This window comes from Strigops habroptila, chromosome 2, assembly GCF_004027225.2.
Source record: "Strigops habroptila isolate Jane chromosome 2, bStrHab1.2.pri, whole genome shotgun sequence".
Taxonomy (NCBI): domain Eukaryota; kingdom Metazoa; phylum Chordata; class Aves; order Psittaciformes; family Psittacidae; genus Strigops; species Strigops habroptila.
In genome coordinates, this window is record NC_044278.2 from 121,830,677 (window position 1) to 121,844,930 (window position 14,254).

The 14,254-nt window shown below is 55.1% G+C and overlaps 1 protein-coding gene across 1 annotated transcript in view; it reads left to right on the forward strand.

Annotated features, from left to right (window-relative positions):
- CHRDL2 (chordin like 2) overlaps window positions 1-14,254 on the forward strand; it is a 35,651-nt gene that overhangs the window by 4,244 nt on the left and 17,153 nt on the right. Inside the window, exons 2-6 of the mRNA XM_030477588.1 lie at window positions 3,082-3,250; window positions 3,307-3,597; window positions 12,015-12,127; window positions 12,585-12,678; window positions 13,396-13,538. Coding sequence (XP_030333448.1) covers window positions 3,082-3,250; window positions 3,307-3,597; window positions 12,015-12,127; window positions 12,585-12,678; window positions 13,396-13,538 — 810 coding nt within the window. The remainder of the gene's footprint in view (window positions 1-3,081; window positions 3,251-3,306; window positions 3,598-12,014; window positions 12,128-12,584; window positions 12,679-13,395; window positions 13,539-14,254) is intronic.

The following is a 14,254-nucleotide window of genomic DNA, read 5'->3' on the forward strand; positions in this document are numbered from 1 at the left end:
AGGCTGGAGGAGCTGCTTTCCATACCTTTCCCTGGAAGTCTGCAGCCCAGCACCCCTGATGTTTGATCATAGAATCATAGAATTCCAGAGAGGTTTGGGATGAAGGGACCTTGAAGCTCATCCAGCTCCAAGCCCCTGCCCCAGGCAGGGACACCTTCCACTAGAGCAGGTTGCTCCAAGCCCCTGTGTCCAACCTGGCCTTGAACACTGCCAGGGATGGGGCAGCCACAGCTTCTCTGGGAAAAGTCTATGCCAGCGCCTCAGCGCCCTCACAAGGAAGAGCTTCTGCCTTAGATCCAACCTGAACTTCCCCTGTTTCAGTTTGAACCCATCATCCCTTTTCCTATCACTCCAGTCCCTGATGAAGGGTCCATCTCTAGGTTTCCTGGAGCCCCTTTAGGCACTGGAGCTGCTCTAAGGGCTCCCCTTCAGGAGCCTTCTCTTCTCCAGGCTGCCCCAGCCCAGCTCTCTCAGCCTGGCTCCAGAGCAGAGCTGCTCCAGCCCTCGCAGCAGCTCCGGGGCCTCCTCTGGCCTCGCTCCAGCAGCTCCACGTCCCTCTTGTGCTGTTGCCCCAGAGCTGGATCAGGACTGCAGGGGAGGTCTCCCCAGAGCGCAGCAGAGGGGCAGGATCCCCTCCCTGACCTGCTGCTCACGCTCTGGGGGTGCAGCCCAGCACAAGGAGGGGTTCTTGTTGCCACCTTCTCTTCAAACCCCGCTCTGCTGTTTGTTTTGAAGGTGTGTGGTCACTTCAAGATCGCTTTGATTGGCCCTGGGTTGCAGCAGTGAGGGCACTGCTTATGGTTTCTGCAGACAGTAGGTGCCAGACGATGTGTGGAGCAGCTCTGGGTTACGGGATCCTACATTCCCCTGCAGCGAACTGGTCCTGCAGCAGAATCATGCTCTCAATTCGCAGGGGAGGCACCTATTGGTACCTAAGGTACATAAGTGGTACAAGTATTTTTGGAGCAGACCTGTGATGATCCCAGCCCCATCTCCTGCTCTGCACACAGGGATGTGCTCTTTGAGGATCACAGATATCCCCTTGCGCAAGAGTCGAGGTGGGATGAGGTCTTGTCTCCTTTTGCTAGCTGTGGTTTGGTGGTGGCCACCTTCGCCCCTAAAGGTGGGTGCAGAAACACATCTTGGCTTCTTGTGCTCAGCAGCTTAAAGAGAAAACAACAAAGCTGGTGATTTAAAGTGTTATCAAACCAGGTTTCTTACTACAAAAGAGTTTTCCATCATATCCAGCTCCAGGAACCACCTGCAGACGTGCTTTGGTACAGGGGGATGTGTTTGGCTCCTGGGACAGGTCTAGAGACAGGCAGAAAGGAGATATGGATGGAAAGAAGGAGTTTTGCTGCATAAATTCCCCTTGGCTGCTTTCCTCTCTGAGCCAAATGGGGTACATGGCTGCTGTGACCAGGATTAGGGGCTTGGGGGCACCTTGGAGCTGTTGGCAGACTGGTGGCTTGGTGCCACTCTAAGTGGGTTGGCATTAGGCATAAAGATCTCAAACCCTGGAAAACCCAATCCCCAGCTTGATTTAATGTAGGAAAAGAAATAACTTGGCTGATGGAGGAGATCTTGGTCACCTGGTGCCAAAGGGATCACAGTGATGATGGCCTCTCTCCAGTCAGTTGTGTGAGGAAGCTGAAGGAGATGAGCAGAAGAGAGAAGACCCCATGGTGCAGAGATTAAGCCACTTGCAAAGGAGAAGCCTGCAAGGTCTGGAACCTCCGTCCAAGCCTGTCTGATGGGGAAGATGGGCATGAAGGTGTTCAACACTGTGTTAAAACACATATGTCTTCTGCTGATAAGGTGTCTTGCTCTAAGTGCCGCTGGAAGGGTGAGTTGTGAAGGTGAAACCCACACAAAACCTGGCTTTGGGTGTCTAAGGAAGCTGCAGGAACCCACCTCCATCATGAACTGGTGGCTCTGGGTTATTCTGGCCATGGGAAGCAGTGCTGTGCAGCGGACACGGCTGCTCAGGGAGGATCCAGTGCTGCCCATCTTCTCCATGAGAGAGAGTGGAGAGCTGAGCCCCATGGACAGGCAGAGCAGGGCTGGCAGCCAGGGCTGGACCACTTCATGCAGGATTTGGGGAGCAATGGGAACAGGAGCAACATGGAGGTGACTTCTCCAGGGATGACTTTCCAACTGATGGTGTTTCATGCCCAGCAGCTCCATGCTGTGGAGATGAAGGATGGCCGAGAAGCGAGTGCCGTGCTTCACTCTGCTCGAGGACGATTTGGGATCATGGCTTGGAGGTCCTGCAGGCAGGGCTATGCTGGTCATCTAAGGTGGCTTTTTGCAGCTGGAGGGGTGTAAAGCAGCTGGTGGGGAGAACGGGTTCAACTGCTTTATCTCACTAAAACCCCTGTGGGTACGGGGCAGCCCACTGCACCCAATGTCCCAGGAGGGCAGAGTCCCAGCCATGGCACTGGGAAGGGAACTGGGCTTTACTGGGAAGGGAGTCAGGGCACTGAGGGACCTCAGTGGCAAAGCAGAGCCCTGGGAGGAGAGGCTGAAGCCCTGATTTCTGCTTTGCCCTCCTTGGAGCTGGGGATGCTCAGGGCTGTGCCAGGCCAGGGGATGGGGTAAGTGCATCTGCATGGGCTCAGCCCTGGTGTGGAGGTATAAACCTCTCCCGGGAGGCTTAAAGCACCTCCTGGAGGGGCTCAAACCTCTCCCTGGGGGCTCAAGCATCTCCAAGCCGCGTCCAGGTGATGTTTAACAGGCAGAAGGGGGGCAGCGGGGCTTTAGGGGGGCTGATTTATCCCATTAGAGTCCCCTCCCGGCTCGCAGCCCCCCAGGACGGCTCCAGCCCCCCAGGTTCCCCCTCCCCGGCCGGGCCGCAGAGAGGACGGGGTTAAAGCTGCGGCTCCCGCACCCGCTCCGCGCCCGCCCTCCCTCCGCCTCCCGCCAACGAGGAATTTCCTAAAACACCCAAAAAACTGGGAAAATAATAATAATAATAAAAAAATCCAAAACCCAACAACCCCCCCCCCCGAGGCCCCCTTCCCCCCCCGCCCCATCTCCGCCTTTAATACCAACAAACAAACTCCTCGGCTCTCCCTAAAGGAGGCGCCTTTGATCGGAGCAAGACGAGACCCGTCGGGCACCGGCTCTCCCGGTACCTCCGGGCACCGGCATCTCGGCACCCCCGGCACTGACACCCCCGGCACCGGTATCTCTGTACCCCCGGGAATCGGCACCCCCGGCACCGGCATCCCCGGGAACCATCATCTTTGTACCCCTGGCACTGTCACTCCCGGTATCCCCGGGAATCGGCACCACCGGCACCAGGCACCCGACACCGGGACCGAGACCGCGGCACCGCCGGGCACCGACAGCGGGAGCGAAACCCCACGGCACCGAGACCGAGACATCACCAGGCACCGCACCGGGACCAGCACCGGGACCAGCAGCGGGACATCGGGCAGCGGCACCTCCGGGCACCGGGACCGAGGCACCCCCGGGCACCGGGACGAAGCCGCTGGGCGCCGATCGCCGCGATGCTTCCCGGGGCAGGACCTCTCGCCTTCCTCCTCCGGTGCCTGCTGCTCCTGCTCGGCTCCGAGAGCCGAGCCCGAGCTCGTAAGTCCCCCCCACCGCTCCCCTTCACGGGTCCCTCCGTGCCTCAGTTTCCCCATCGCCGAGGTCCCCGGGACTATGCCGGGGGGCTTTGCGGGCATGGCCCGGGACACACACTGCGCAGCAAGCCAGGTGCCCCATCCTGCAGTGTTGGGGACACGATGGTGTCCCCACTACCCGAGCACACTGCTGGGTGCTGGTGAGGGTGCTGGGGGTTGCAGGGGCTGGCAGGGATGTGCTGAAGGTCTGGGACCTTCCCATGGGCTAGAAAAGGTGCAGGGCAGGGGATCGAGATGCAGCTCTTCCCCTGCAGAGCTCCCACATGGGTCCATCAATCTTCCAAGGGTGGACAGGGACATGGGAAATTTGGGGAAATGACCTCCCCAAACAAAAGCTGGGGCTTTTCTCCTTGTCCATCCCTTGCCCATCTCCACATCCATCCCTTACCCATCTCCATGTCCATCCCATGTTCATCTCCATGTCCATCTCCTGCCTGTCTCCATGTCTATCCCTTGCCTGTTTCCATATCCATCCCCTACCCATCTCCGTGTCCATCCCTTGCCCACCCCTTGTTCTCACCAGCTTCTGCTCCCAGCTGACAACTGGGACAGGTAAAATTTGGGATGGGGAAGGGATTCTTACAGCACTTCCTTGTACAAAAAGCCTTGAAGGACTTGGCCAGGGCTGTTCAGCAGCTTGGAGGGTGCTGGAGGTGTTAATTGGGGCCAGGAGGTGGGTTTGACTTGGGTAAAGCACTGGGACCCACTGGGCACCCCTACAACATCGCAAAGCCACCTGAGCAAACCAGAGCAGCACCCATCAGGTCCCTCCATGTATTCTCCTCTTTAATCCCAGCGGAGCCTGTCGGTGGCTGCATTAGGGTGATTGATGACCTGCCTGCTGCCAGCAGGGCATTAGGCACTCGGCAAATAACCATCCTCCTGGAGCACTGACCCAAACTGTGAGCACTGGATTTGCTTGTCCTGGTGGTGGAGTGTCCAGAGGGGAAGGCAGGAGGATGGATGGGGCTGTGCAGAGCTCCAGAGAGCAAAATTTGGGTGAGTTTGGCTACTTTCCCTTCCCTGGGCTCCTTGAATGCCACTGAGCTCAGCGTTTAGCATCGTTTCTTGCACTAGGGATATTGGGCTAAGCCCGTGACTCTGCCAGGGCTGTGTTATCTGTGATACCCGGGCTAGGAGGAGGATAGAGACATTGCCAGGAGGTTGAAATAGGTGCTTAGGTGAGGTCTTTGCTTTGCTGATGGAAGCAGAGCCCCTACACCGCACATAAACCATGATGGATGGGGGTTTGTTTGCTTCGGGAAGAAGTGTTTGGGTCCTTTTGCATGACTTATGATGGTGATAAAGGGCTGGGGGCCACGGGACAGGGGCAGAATTGGAGCAGGGGAGTCGGGGATCACCTCTTCGCATCACTTTGGCTGTGCTGAGAGTATATCCCACAGTGCTGGGGGCTCCAGGAGCCCCATGACTGAGGGTAGAGGGCTCTTGGTGATGAGCCCCTCATCAGACTATGGACTTTCCTCCTCCATCCACCTCTACCACTCGTCGCCTCACATTTATCTCCAGGCTGAGCACTCAGGGAGGATGAAGACAAGAACAAATTAGCTCTGAGCAGCCTCATCAGCCAAGAGACCTCCAGTGTCGTGGCTAAAAATAAGTGAGGAGCAGAAACACTCGGGCTCGAAGGCAAGTCAGAAAGGAGGAATTTGCCCACAGAAACAGGCTATTTTAGGGGATTTATACTCTCAGCTGAGAGACTATCAGAGGCACAGGTTACTGGGCTGAACGTGCCCAGTGATTCAGCAGCAATAGCTGGGTGCAATGATGTTTTGGCTGGAAGCATTTAAAGCCCAGCACCTCTGGAGAGCATGGGGCAGTGGTGTTCTCCAGGAGCTTGGGAAGTTGCTGTTTCGTTTCGGTTCTAAAGTGGTTCCTGGAGAAAAGGGGGTTCGTGTCTGTCTGTCCTATGAGTTTGGATCTGGCATGATGAGAAAGTGGATGGTCCAAGAGGGGAAGGAGTGGGATGAAAAGCAAATCCTACCTGTGGCAACGGTAAAGGAGGGATGAGGGCTGCACATCCCGCTTTAGACAACTGAGAATCCCCTGGGGAAGGGTGAAACAGGGCCCTGTCTGCTGCTCACAGAGCCTCTGAGGTTGCTCTGGGTGCACTTCACTTGGTTCCTCCACCCTGGGGAGCTCAGGGATGCTTCATGAGGCTCAGCTGCAGTTTTCCAGGCTCCCAAAGTGCTGAGAACGAATTCCCAGGCCAGGACTGAGCGAGACAAGTGTGTGGGAAGTGGTCTGGATGAGAGCAGAGCCATTAGGATGCCACATGTCAAGGGCTCGGTGTGTTTTAAGCAGTCCCTTCTCAGCTGAGGTTGCACTTTAAGCCCTCCATAAACACAGGGCTGTCATGGGAGTGCCTGGACTTTCTGTTCCAGATGCTGCTTCTTGCACTTTATTTATGGCTGCTTTTAAAACCTACAAACTACTTTGCTTAAACACACCTTCCCTTGCCTGGCGTGGTGCTGCCCAGCAGGTATGTCACCTCCACAAAGGCTCTTTGGGGCCAGGAGCATTGCTCAGACGTGTCCAACTCGATGCAGGGGAGCTGCGGGGGGACTGTCTGACATGCACAGACTCACAGAGTGGTTTGGCTTGGAAAGGACCTTAAAGCTCATCCAGTTCCAACCCCCTGCCACGGGCAGGGACACCTTCCACTAGAGCAGGTTGCTCCAAGCCCCTGTGTCCAACCTGGCCTTGAACACTGCCAGGGATGGGGCAGCCACAGCTTCTCTGGGAAAAGTCTGTGCCAGCGCCTCAGCACCCTCCCAGGGAAGAGCTTCTGCCTCAGAGCTCATCTCAATCTCCCCTCTGGCAGGTTAAAGCCATTCCCCTTGGCCTGTCCCTCCATCCCTTGTCCAAAGCCCCTCTCCAGGTTTCCTGGAGCCCCTTTAGGCACTGGAGCTGCTCTAAGGGCTCCCCTTCAGGAGCCTTCTCTTCTCCAGGCTGCCCCAGCCCAGCTCTCTCAGCCTGGCTCCAGAGCAGAGCTGCTCCAGCCCTCGCAGCAGCTCCGGGGCCTCCTCTGGCCTCGCTCCAGCAGCTCTACGTCCCTCTTGTGTTGGGGACACCAGAACTGCACACAGTGCTCCAAGTGGGGTCTACCCTGCAGAATGGAGGGGCAGAATCACCTCCTTCAGAGACTCCCCACACCAGGGATGAAACAGAGGAGAAACGGGGTGACACTTGTGGGACATTTCGGTAGCATCCTTACTGGAGCCACTTTAGTACCTGAAGTGAAAGTCCTTGTTAGGGAAACTGAGGCACGGGGCTGGTGGAGGCTTCCTGCTGTAGGTGAGCAAATGGAGAGAGGTCAGTGCCTTCATGTTCTGCACTTTGGGGTCTTGCAGGTGCACTAGTCCTTCTCTAGCCATGGGTCAAGGCTTTACCTGCAGCAGGGACTCCCCTCTGGGGACTCCTCAGTGTCCTGTAGCATAGTAGCATGTGCTGGGGGTCTGGAGCAACCTGCTCTAGTGGAAGGTGTCCCTGCCTGTGGCAGGGGTTGGAGCTGGAGGAGCTTTAAGGTCCCTTCATCCCAAAGCATTCTATCATTCTGTGATACATTCTACAGAGGAGCTCCGGTGTAAGTCAGGTCTTGCATGTGCATGTGTGTATGTGGCTTGACTTCATTGAGCATCAGTCCCTGTATCCAGGGGGAGATGAAGTGAGCATGGATGATCCTGAGCCAAAGGAGGATTTGAGAGCAGAACATGGTGTTTCAGTAGCCATCACGTGTGCAGGTTTAACACCTCACCTGGGTTCCTGCTGCCACGCTCAGGATTGGTGCAGGAGACCATCTGACTGGTTTTGATCCCTGATTCAGCCGCGGTTAGGTGGTGGGACAAGCCACACCACATTGGGAAACCCATGGGGACATCCTTGTGCACTGTGAATGTGGAAAGAAGCAGGGATCTGGTGCAAATGGGTTGTGCCAGTGTTGTGGTAGAGCTTCAAGGAACAGGTCTCATGGGCAGACTGGCCTGAATGTAAGATCAGGAGAGGTCTGGTGGTGCTCTGACCAACGTCAGTCAATTTGGTGGTTCAAGAAAGAGGCTGTAGGGTCTTGCTCATCTCCCCTCATTTCATGGGCTCTCACTGGATGTAGATCAGGTTATGAAGGCGTAGATGGCATTTTGTTGGTGCTGTTTTGTATGAAGCTGTTGAGATACATCCTAAAGTATGTCAGGGTCATTCTCATGGTGTGAGAGATGTCTGCAGTCACTGAATGCAGTGCAGAACAAACTGAACAGGACATCCTGGTGATGACGAACTGAATGTCACTGAGATTGGTGTCTGTAGACCATCTTCTGAAGATGCTGCTCCAGTGGGTTCATAGAGTGTCTCAGAGCCTCCATGGTAGCCTCTTCTGGGGTTTCACTCTCCTGGTAGCTGGAGAGCTTCCCACAATTCCTATCCTAAACCTTCCAGGCTTTGGTGCAAACTGATTGCTGCTTCTTGTCCCCTGGTGTGACCCTTTTCTTGGTGAAAGCCCTCTCTTGCCCTGCTCTCCCTATTGTACTTTCCATCCCATATTACACACCCACCTTGCCACCCAAAATGATGATAAATAATGACAATTAATGATAATCAAAGTAAACCAGGGCCTGGCCATAGCCTCAAGCATTGACTGGGGTGACCAGACTCTTGCTGTGGGTGCACTCTCCAGCATGGTGTTGGCTGGTACCAACATGGGCTTTGCCAAATGCCTGGGGACAGCTGGACTGAGGTGGTTCCATCATGTCCCCAGCAGAGCCCTTCAGGGTGGGCAAGGCAGAGCAGCTCCCATGTGGAGGAGTTGCTCTCCACAGCATCTTCCACCATTCCTCTGAGCCTGAGACCACAGGACTTGCTGTTGGATAGCAGAGGAATCATTTCCATGGCTTACAGTTGGTTCTCCTGGTTCATACAACCCCTAATGGTACTCTGAAGAGCAGGGTCTTGTATCAGGGGCTTCTTGGATGGGGCTTGGAGCAACCTGGTCTGGTGGAAGGTGTCCCTGCTCGTGGCAGGGGGTTGGAACTGGATGAGCTTTAACTGGAGGTCCGTTCAACCCAAACCAGTCTGGGATTCTATGATTCTTGTATTTGAGAAGAAACTCGTTAGATGGGGCCTGTTTTTGGACACATTTGCAGTGGGCAACTCACCCCTTTCCACCTCTGCTCCTGCTTCCCGGTCTCTCAAGGCCACCTCAAAGCATGGAGCCTCTGTCTTGCAATCAGCAAGCTCTGGTTGAGTCTCCACGTTGGCATGGACCAGGCTGGCCCCTGTCTTCTCCTTCCCTAGGGAAGGAAAACAAGGAGATGGCTTCACCTGGCTTGTTTGGTCCTGCAGCTTTGCAAACCCTCTGCAGCTTGAGAGCCCTCTCTGGCGAAGGGGAAGTGAAACAAGGTGACTTTTGTGAGCCTGCTGCTGCTGAAGACGCAATAAATGAGGCGACTGAGCGGCACGGGAGCAATTTGCTGCCGCAAATGGCTTTTCACTCCGAGTGGAGTGGGAAGATCTCCAAAGTTTGACCTCGGAGAATGAAATTATTAAACCTGGCATGGGAAAAAATGATCCAGAGCTTTTAAACCTCCTCCATCCATCCATGCGTCCATCCCCAAACACGCTGCTGCCTCTGGCCAGAGCCACGGCATCGCGCTACTGAGACGCGGACAAGTGTCTGCTGCTGCCCGTGGTTGCCAGGCAGCTTTCATGTGACCATCAGGCCCTCTGCAGACATGAATCAAGCTGCTTTCGAGGGCTGGACCCAAACCAGGGCTCCACTTGTGATTAAATGCTTGGAGGAAGCAGCCAACTGGCATGGGAGCCTGCAAGCCGAGCGGGGCCGCGGCGCACGGAGGCAACTTCATTTCTTCACCCACAGTCTAATTCACAAGGATGCTGCAAGCAGGGAAAAATGAAGTCATTTTCTCACCCTTTTGCTATGAGAAATGATGATTTCTTCTATTTTTTCTTTAGTTTTGTGGATTTTTTTCCTGTCTTCTCTGGGTTTCTGCAGTTTCCAGCCACACTGTCCCTGTTCTTGTGTGGTTTGCTGTAAGCACGTGTCCTACGCGGCTGGGAATATGGGTTTGCTGACTTGTGAAGAGGTTTGGAGCAAGCTGTGGGTACAGGGTAAAGACCTGATGGCCCTGCCTTGGCAGGGGGGTTGGACTAGATGGTCTCCAGAGGTCCCTTCCAACCCTAATGATTCTGTGATTCTGAGTAGGGGAAAGAAAGGAAAATGCTTCTGCCTGTCCCTGTGGTGGCACCCACCCCAAAACTAATGCAAATCTCCACCTCTGCAGATGCAACGTGGCTGCACAGTGCTGTGCTTGGACTAGGTGGTCTGGGCAGCTGGTGGCCACCTCCTCTGAAGCTACAACTTGGTGAATCAAGTGCTTGAAGCCATCAACTCAATGAGGAGCTCAGGGCTGCTGTCAGACTTGTAGGGATTGAGTTGAAAGGGGACCATAAGGATCATTGTAGACCTGTAGGGCTGCCCTGCATGACAGCCACAGGGTCTGGCCATGGTAGAGCATTGCTTGGGTCTGTCCTGAGTTGGGCTTGTTCAGCCTGGAGAAGAGAAGGCTCCTGAAGGGGAGACCTTAGAGCAGCTCCAAGGGGCTCCAGGAAACCTGGAGAGGGGCTTTGGACAAGGGCCTGGAGGGACAGGCCAAGGGGAATGGCTTTAACCTGCCAGAGGGGAGATTGAGATGAGCTCTGAGGCAGAAGCTCTTCCCTGTGAGGGTGCTGAGGTGCTGGCACAGACTTTTCCCAGAGAAGCTGTGGCTGCCCCATCCCTGGCAGTGTTCAAGGCCAGGTTGGACACAGGGGCTTGGAGCAACCTGCTCTAGTGGAAGGTGTCCCTGCCTGTGGCAGGGGTTGGAACTGGTTGAGCTTTAAGGTCCCTTCCAACACAAACCAGTCTGTGATTCTATGGTCAGGAGCTGGAGGAGGGATGTCAACCCACTGCAGCATTTTAGCATGGGTTTTCCCTTGGTGGTAGGAGAAATGCATCAAGTAGGTGGCATCTCCAGCTTTGGGAAGGTGGGACAGCACTGGCCAGGCTCTCTAAACCACTTCTTTGCTCCAGGTGACAGAGCAGAGCATGGAATGGCCATAAACTAAACCACAAGAAGCTTCACCTCAACATGGGGAACAACTTCTTTATGTTGAGGGGTGTCAGAGCACTGGAACAGGCTGCCCAGGGGGTTGTGGAGTCTGCCTCTCTGGAGACATTCAAACCCCACCATGGACACGTTCCTGTGTGACCTGCTCTGTGTAGCCCTGAATTGGCAGGGGGGGTGATCTCCCGAGGTTCCTTCCAACCTTAATGATTCGGTGATGGTTGTAGCATCATTGGGGTGGCGAATGCCACTGAGTTCATTGTGGGGACCCTCCGCTATCCGTTGAGGAGTCCTTCTAGCAGCATAACAGGATCAGCACCCAACAGCTTGCCTGAATTCAAGTAGTGGGCAGCAGGAGCTGGGCCCCATGCCTTGGAAAACAGCCCTTTCCCCTCTCCCTGCATCCCCAGGGCACCACAAGGTTTTAAAAGACCCATAAATGCTTCAGGGAGTGTAAATATCCCCACTACCTTCGAGCAACGTCATCGCCCAAACTACCTCAAATCCCCTCTATGACATAACCCCTTAAATCACCTTCAGCTTTTAGTGGGGCTTTGAGCACTGAAACCACCAATAACACACACATTCATGGAAGAGCTTAAGGCCTGGAATGTCCCCCCTGGCTGCTCAGGGCTTGGGAACACATCACAGAAGAGCAGGAGCTGGGCTGAGGTGGGAGTTATGGGGTCTGGATTCCTGCATGTCCAATTGAGGTCGGAGCTTGGTCCTGCAGGACCAGTGATGCTTTTTGATGTGAACATTAAGGATGGCTGAGTTGGGCTTCCTGGCCAAAGCCCTGTGGGTTTTGGTGGGCATTGTGAGCACAGTTTGTTGCACAGGTCCTGCTGCAGGCTGGCCTCGTCCTGCCAAAGGGTTATAGAATCATAGAATCACAGAATAGTTCGGATTGGAAGTGACTCCCAAAACTCATCTAGTCCAACCCCCCTGCAATGAGCAGGACATCTTCACCTAGATCAGATTGCCCAGAGCCACATCCAGCCTGGTCTTACATATCTCCAGGGATGGGGCATTCACCACCTCTCTGGGCAACCTGTGCCAGTGTTTTACCACCCTCATTGTAATCGCTACAGTCCCTGATGAAGAGTCTCTCTTCATCATCCTTGTAGCCCACTTCAGATGCTGTCCCATCTCTTCTCATCAGGAGGGAGGAGAGCTGTCCCAAAGACCATCCCATTCTCTCATGTAGCTTCTCCTGGTTTTCTTTCAGGGCCGGATGTGTTCTGTGACTTCAACGGCAAGAAGTACAGCCCGGGTGAGAGCTGGCACCCCTACCTGGAGCCACAGGGGCTGATGTACTGCATCCGCTGCAGCTGCTCCGAGGCACGTCCCGCCGAGGTCTATGCGTGGTGGTGGGGATGCTGCTGCGATGGGACATTGACTTGGCAGCTTTAAAACAGATCAGTTCTGGTGCCTCATTTGACATTTCCAGTCTCATACGGACATTGGATTAATCTCTTTCCTTTTGAAAAAGCCTCCTGTCCCCATGGAGGTGGTGGGTTGACCTTATGAGGGAGCTATCTCAGTAGCATCGGTGGGCTGTGGGCTCAGGGTTGCTGTGGGACCATGGGTGGTCTTTGATGATGAAACCATGAGCTGGCTGGGTTTGACCCAGGGATGGAGATGTCCTTGGCTGGGTTTGACCTGGGGATGGAGACGTCCTTGCCTGGGTGAGCTACACCAGCACAATCTGCTGTGATAATGTGGCCATCATCCAACATCTCCCTCCTCTTGCAGGGGTGAACTTGTAGCTGAATGAACCTTCTCTGTCTCTCTCCAGAATGCCAACATTAGGTGCTACCGGATCCAGTGCCCAGCTCTGCAGTGTGCCAGCTCTGTCACAGACCCCCAGCAGTGCTGCCCACGGTGCCTTGGTAGGTGGACATCCCATGGGGAGAGGGTGACAAGGTGGCCATGGTCCTGCAGGGCATATATCAACTGTAGTCATGGAGTCATAGAATCCAAGAATCCTAGGCTGGCTTGGGTTGGAAGGACCTTAAAGCTCATCCAGAAAGCTCATCCAGTTCCAACCCCCTGCCACGGACAGGGACACCTTCCACTGGAGCAGGTTGCTCCAAGTCCCTGTGTCCAACCTGGCCTTGAACACTGCCAGGGATGGGGCAGCCACAGCTTCTCTGGGAAAAGTCTGTGCCAGCGCCTCAGCACCCTCACAGGGAAGAGCTTCTGCCTTAGATCCAACCTGAACTTCCCCTGTTTCAGTTTGAACCCATCACCCCTTGCCCTATCACTCCAGTCCCTGATGAAGGTCCCTCTCCAGCATCCTTGTAGCCCCCTTCAGACACTGGAAGCTGCTCTGAGGTCTCCACGCAGCTTCTCTTCTCCAGGCTGAACAGCCCCAATGTTCTCAGCCTGTCAAAACCTTCCAGGTTTCACCTCCGTGCTGAGCTCAGCAGGGTCAGGGCAGCCCCATTCTCCAAAAGATTTATGGCCATACAAAACCCTGGCCACTTCTTCATGGTGTGTCAATAGGTCCTTGTCTCTTTGTCTTGGGTTGGTGGGGAAGTTGCTGAGCATCCATGCAACACCAATGCCCGGCTCTCATCCTGTTGCTTCCTCATGTTGTTTTCCAGAGCCACATTCCCCTTCTGGCCTGCGGGCACCCATCAAGTCCTGCCAGTACAATGGGACAACCTACCAGCAAGGGGAGATGTTCACCACCAGCGAGTTGTTCCCCAGCCGCCAGCCAAACCAGTGTGTGCAATGCAGCTGCTCTGTAAGCTACCAGCGAGCCCAGGGGAGGCAGGGGGGGATCGGGGTCTGCTCCTGCACCCCAGCAGTGTCCCACCAGGGCACAAACCTCTTGAGGACCATTGGGTGCATCCATGGTGGGATGGTTTGTCATCAGGGTCAGGTTGTCAGTGCAGGAGGTTGAGCTTCCTCTGAAATAGTGCTGGGTCTTCCCTGCCCAGCAACTAAGGACCTCCACAGAGATGGGTGCTTCTCTGTCTGCCCAGTGCTTTATCTGGCCTTGACCCCAAGCAGGATATGCTGCAAATGTCCACTAGCCCTGGAGCACAAAGCGCTTGCCGGGATCTCCTCCAGTGGGAACAGCAAGAACAAGCTGCTCCAAGGGTGGGTTATTCACTGGAGATCCCACAGGCCAGTTCTGGGGGTCCTTGGGGTGGGCAGGGGACAGCCCTGTCCCCACTGAGCACACCAGTGGGTGCATTTGCCTGCTGTGAGGACCAGTGTTCTGGGGCTATCCATGGAGCATCCAGCTATCCCACCTGCCCCACTGAGGCAACCTATGGCAGATGGACAGCAGAGAGGACAACCAGGACTCTTTCCACATGTGTTCTAGCTATAAAGCAGATGGAGTTTGTAGCTGGGAGAGCTCAGCGTGCTTGCAAGGCAACACAAAGACAAGGTGCCAGCTCTTTGGCTTTGGAAGTTCCTGGGATGTTGAGCTGGTGGGATTGAGCCGAGCTC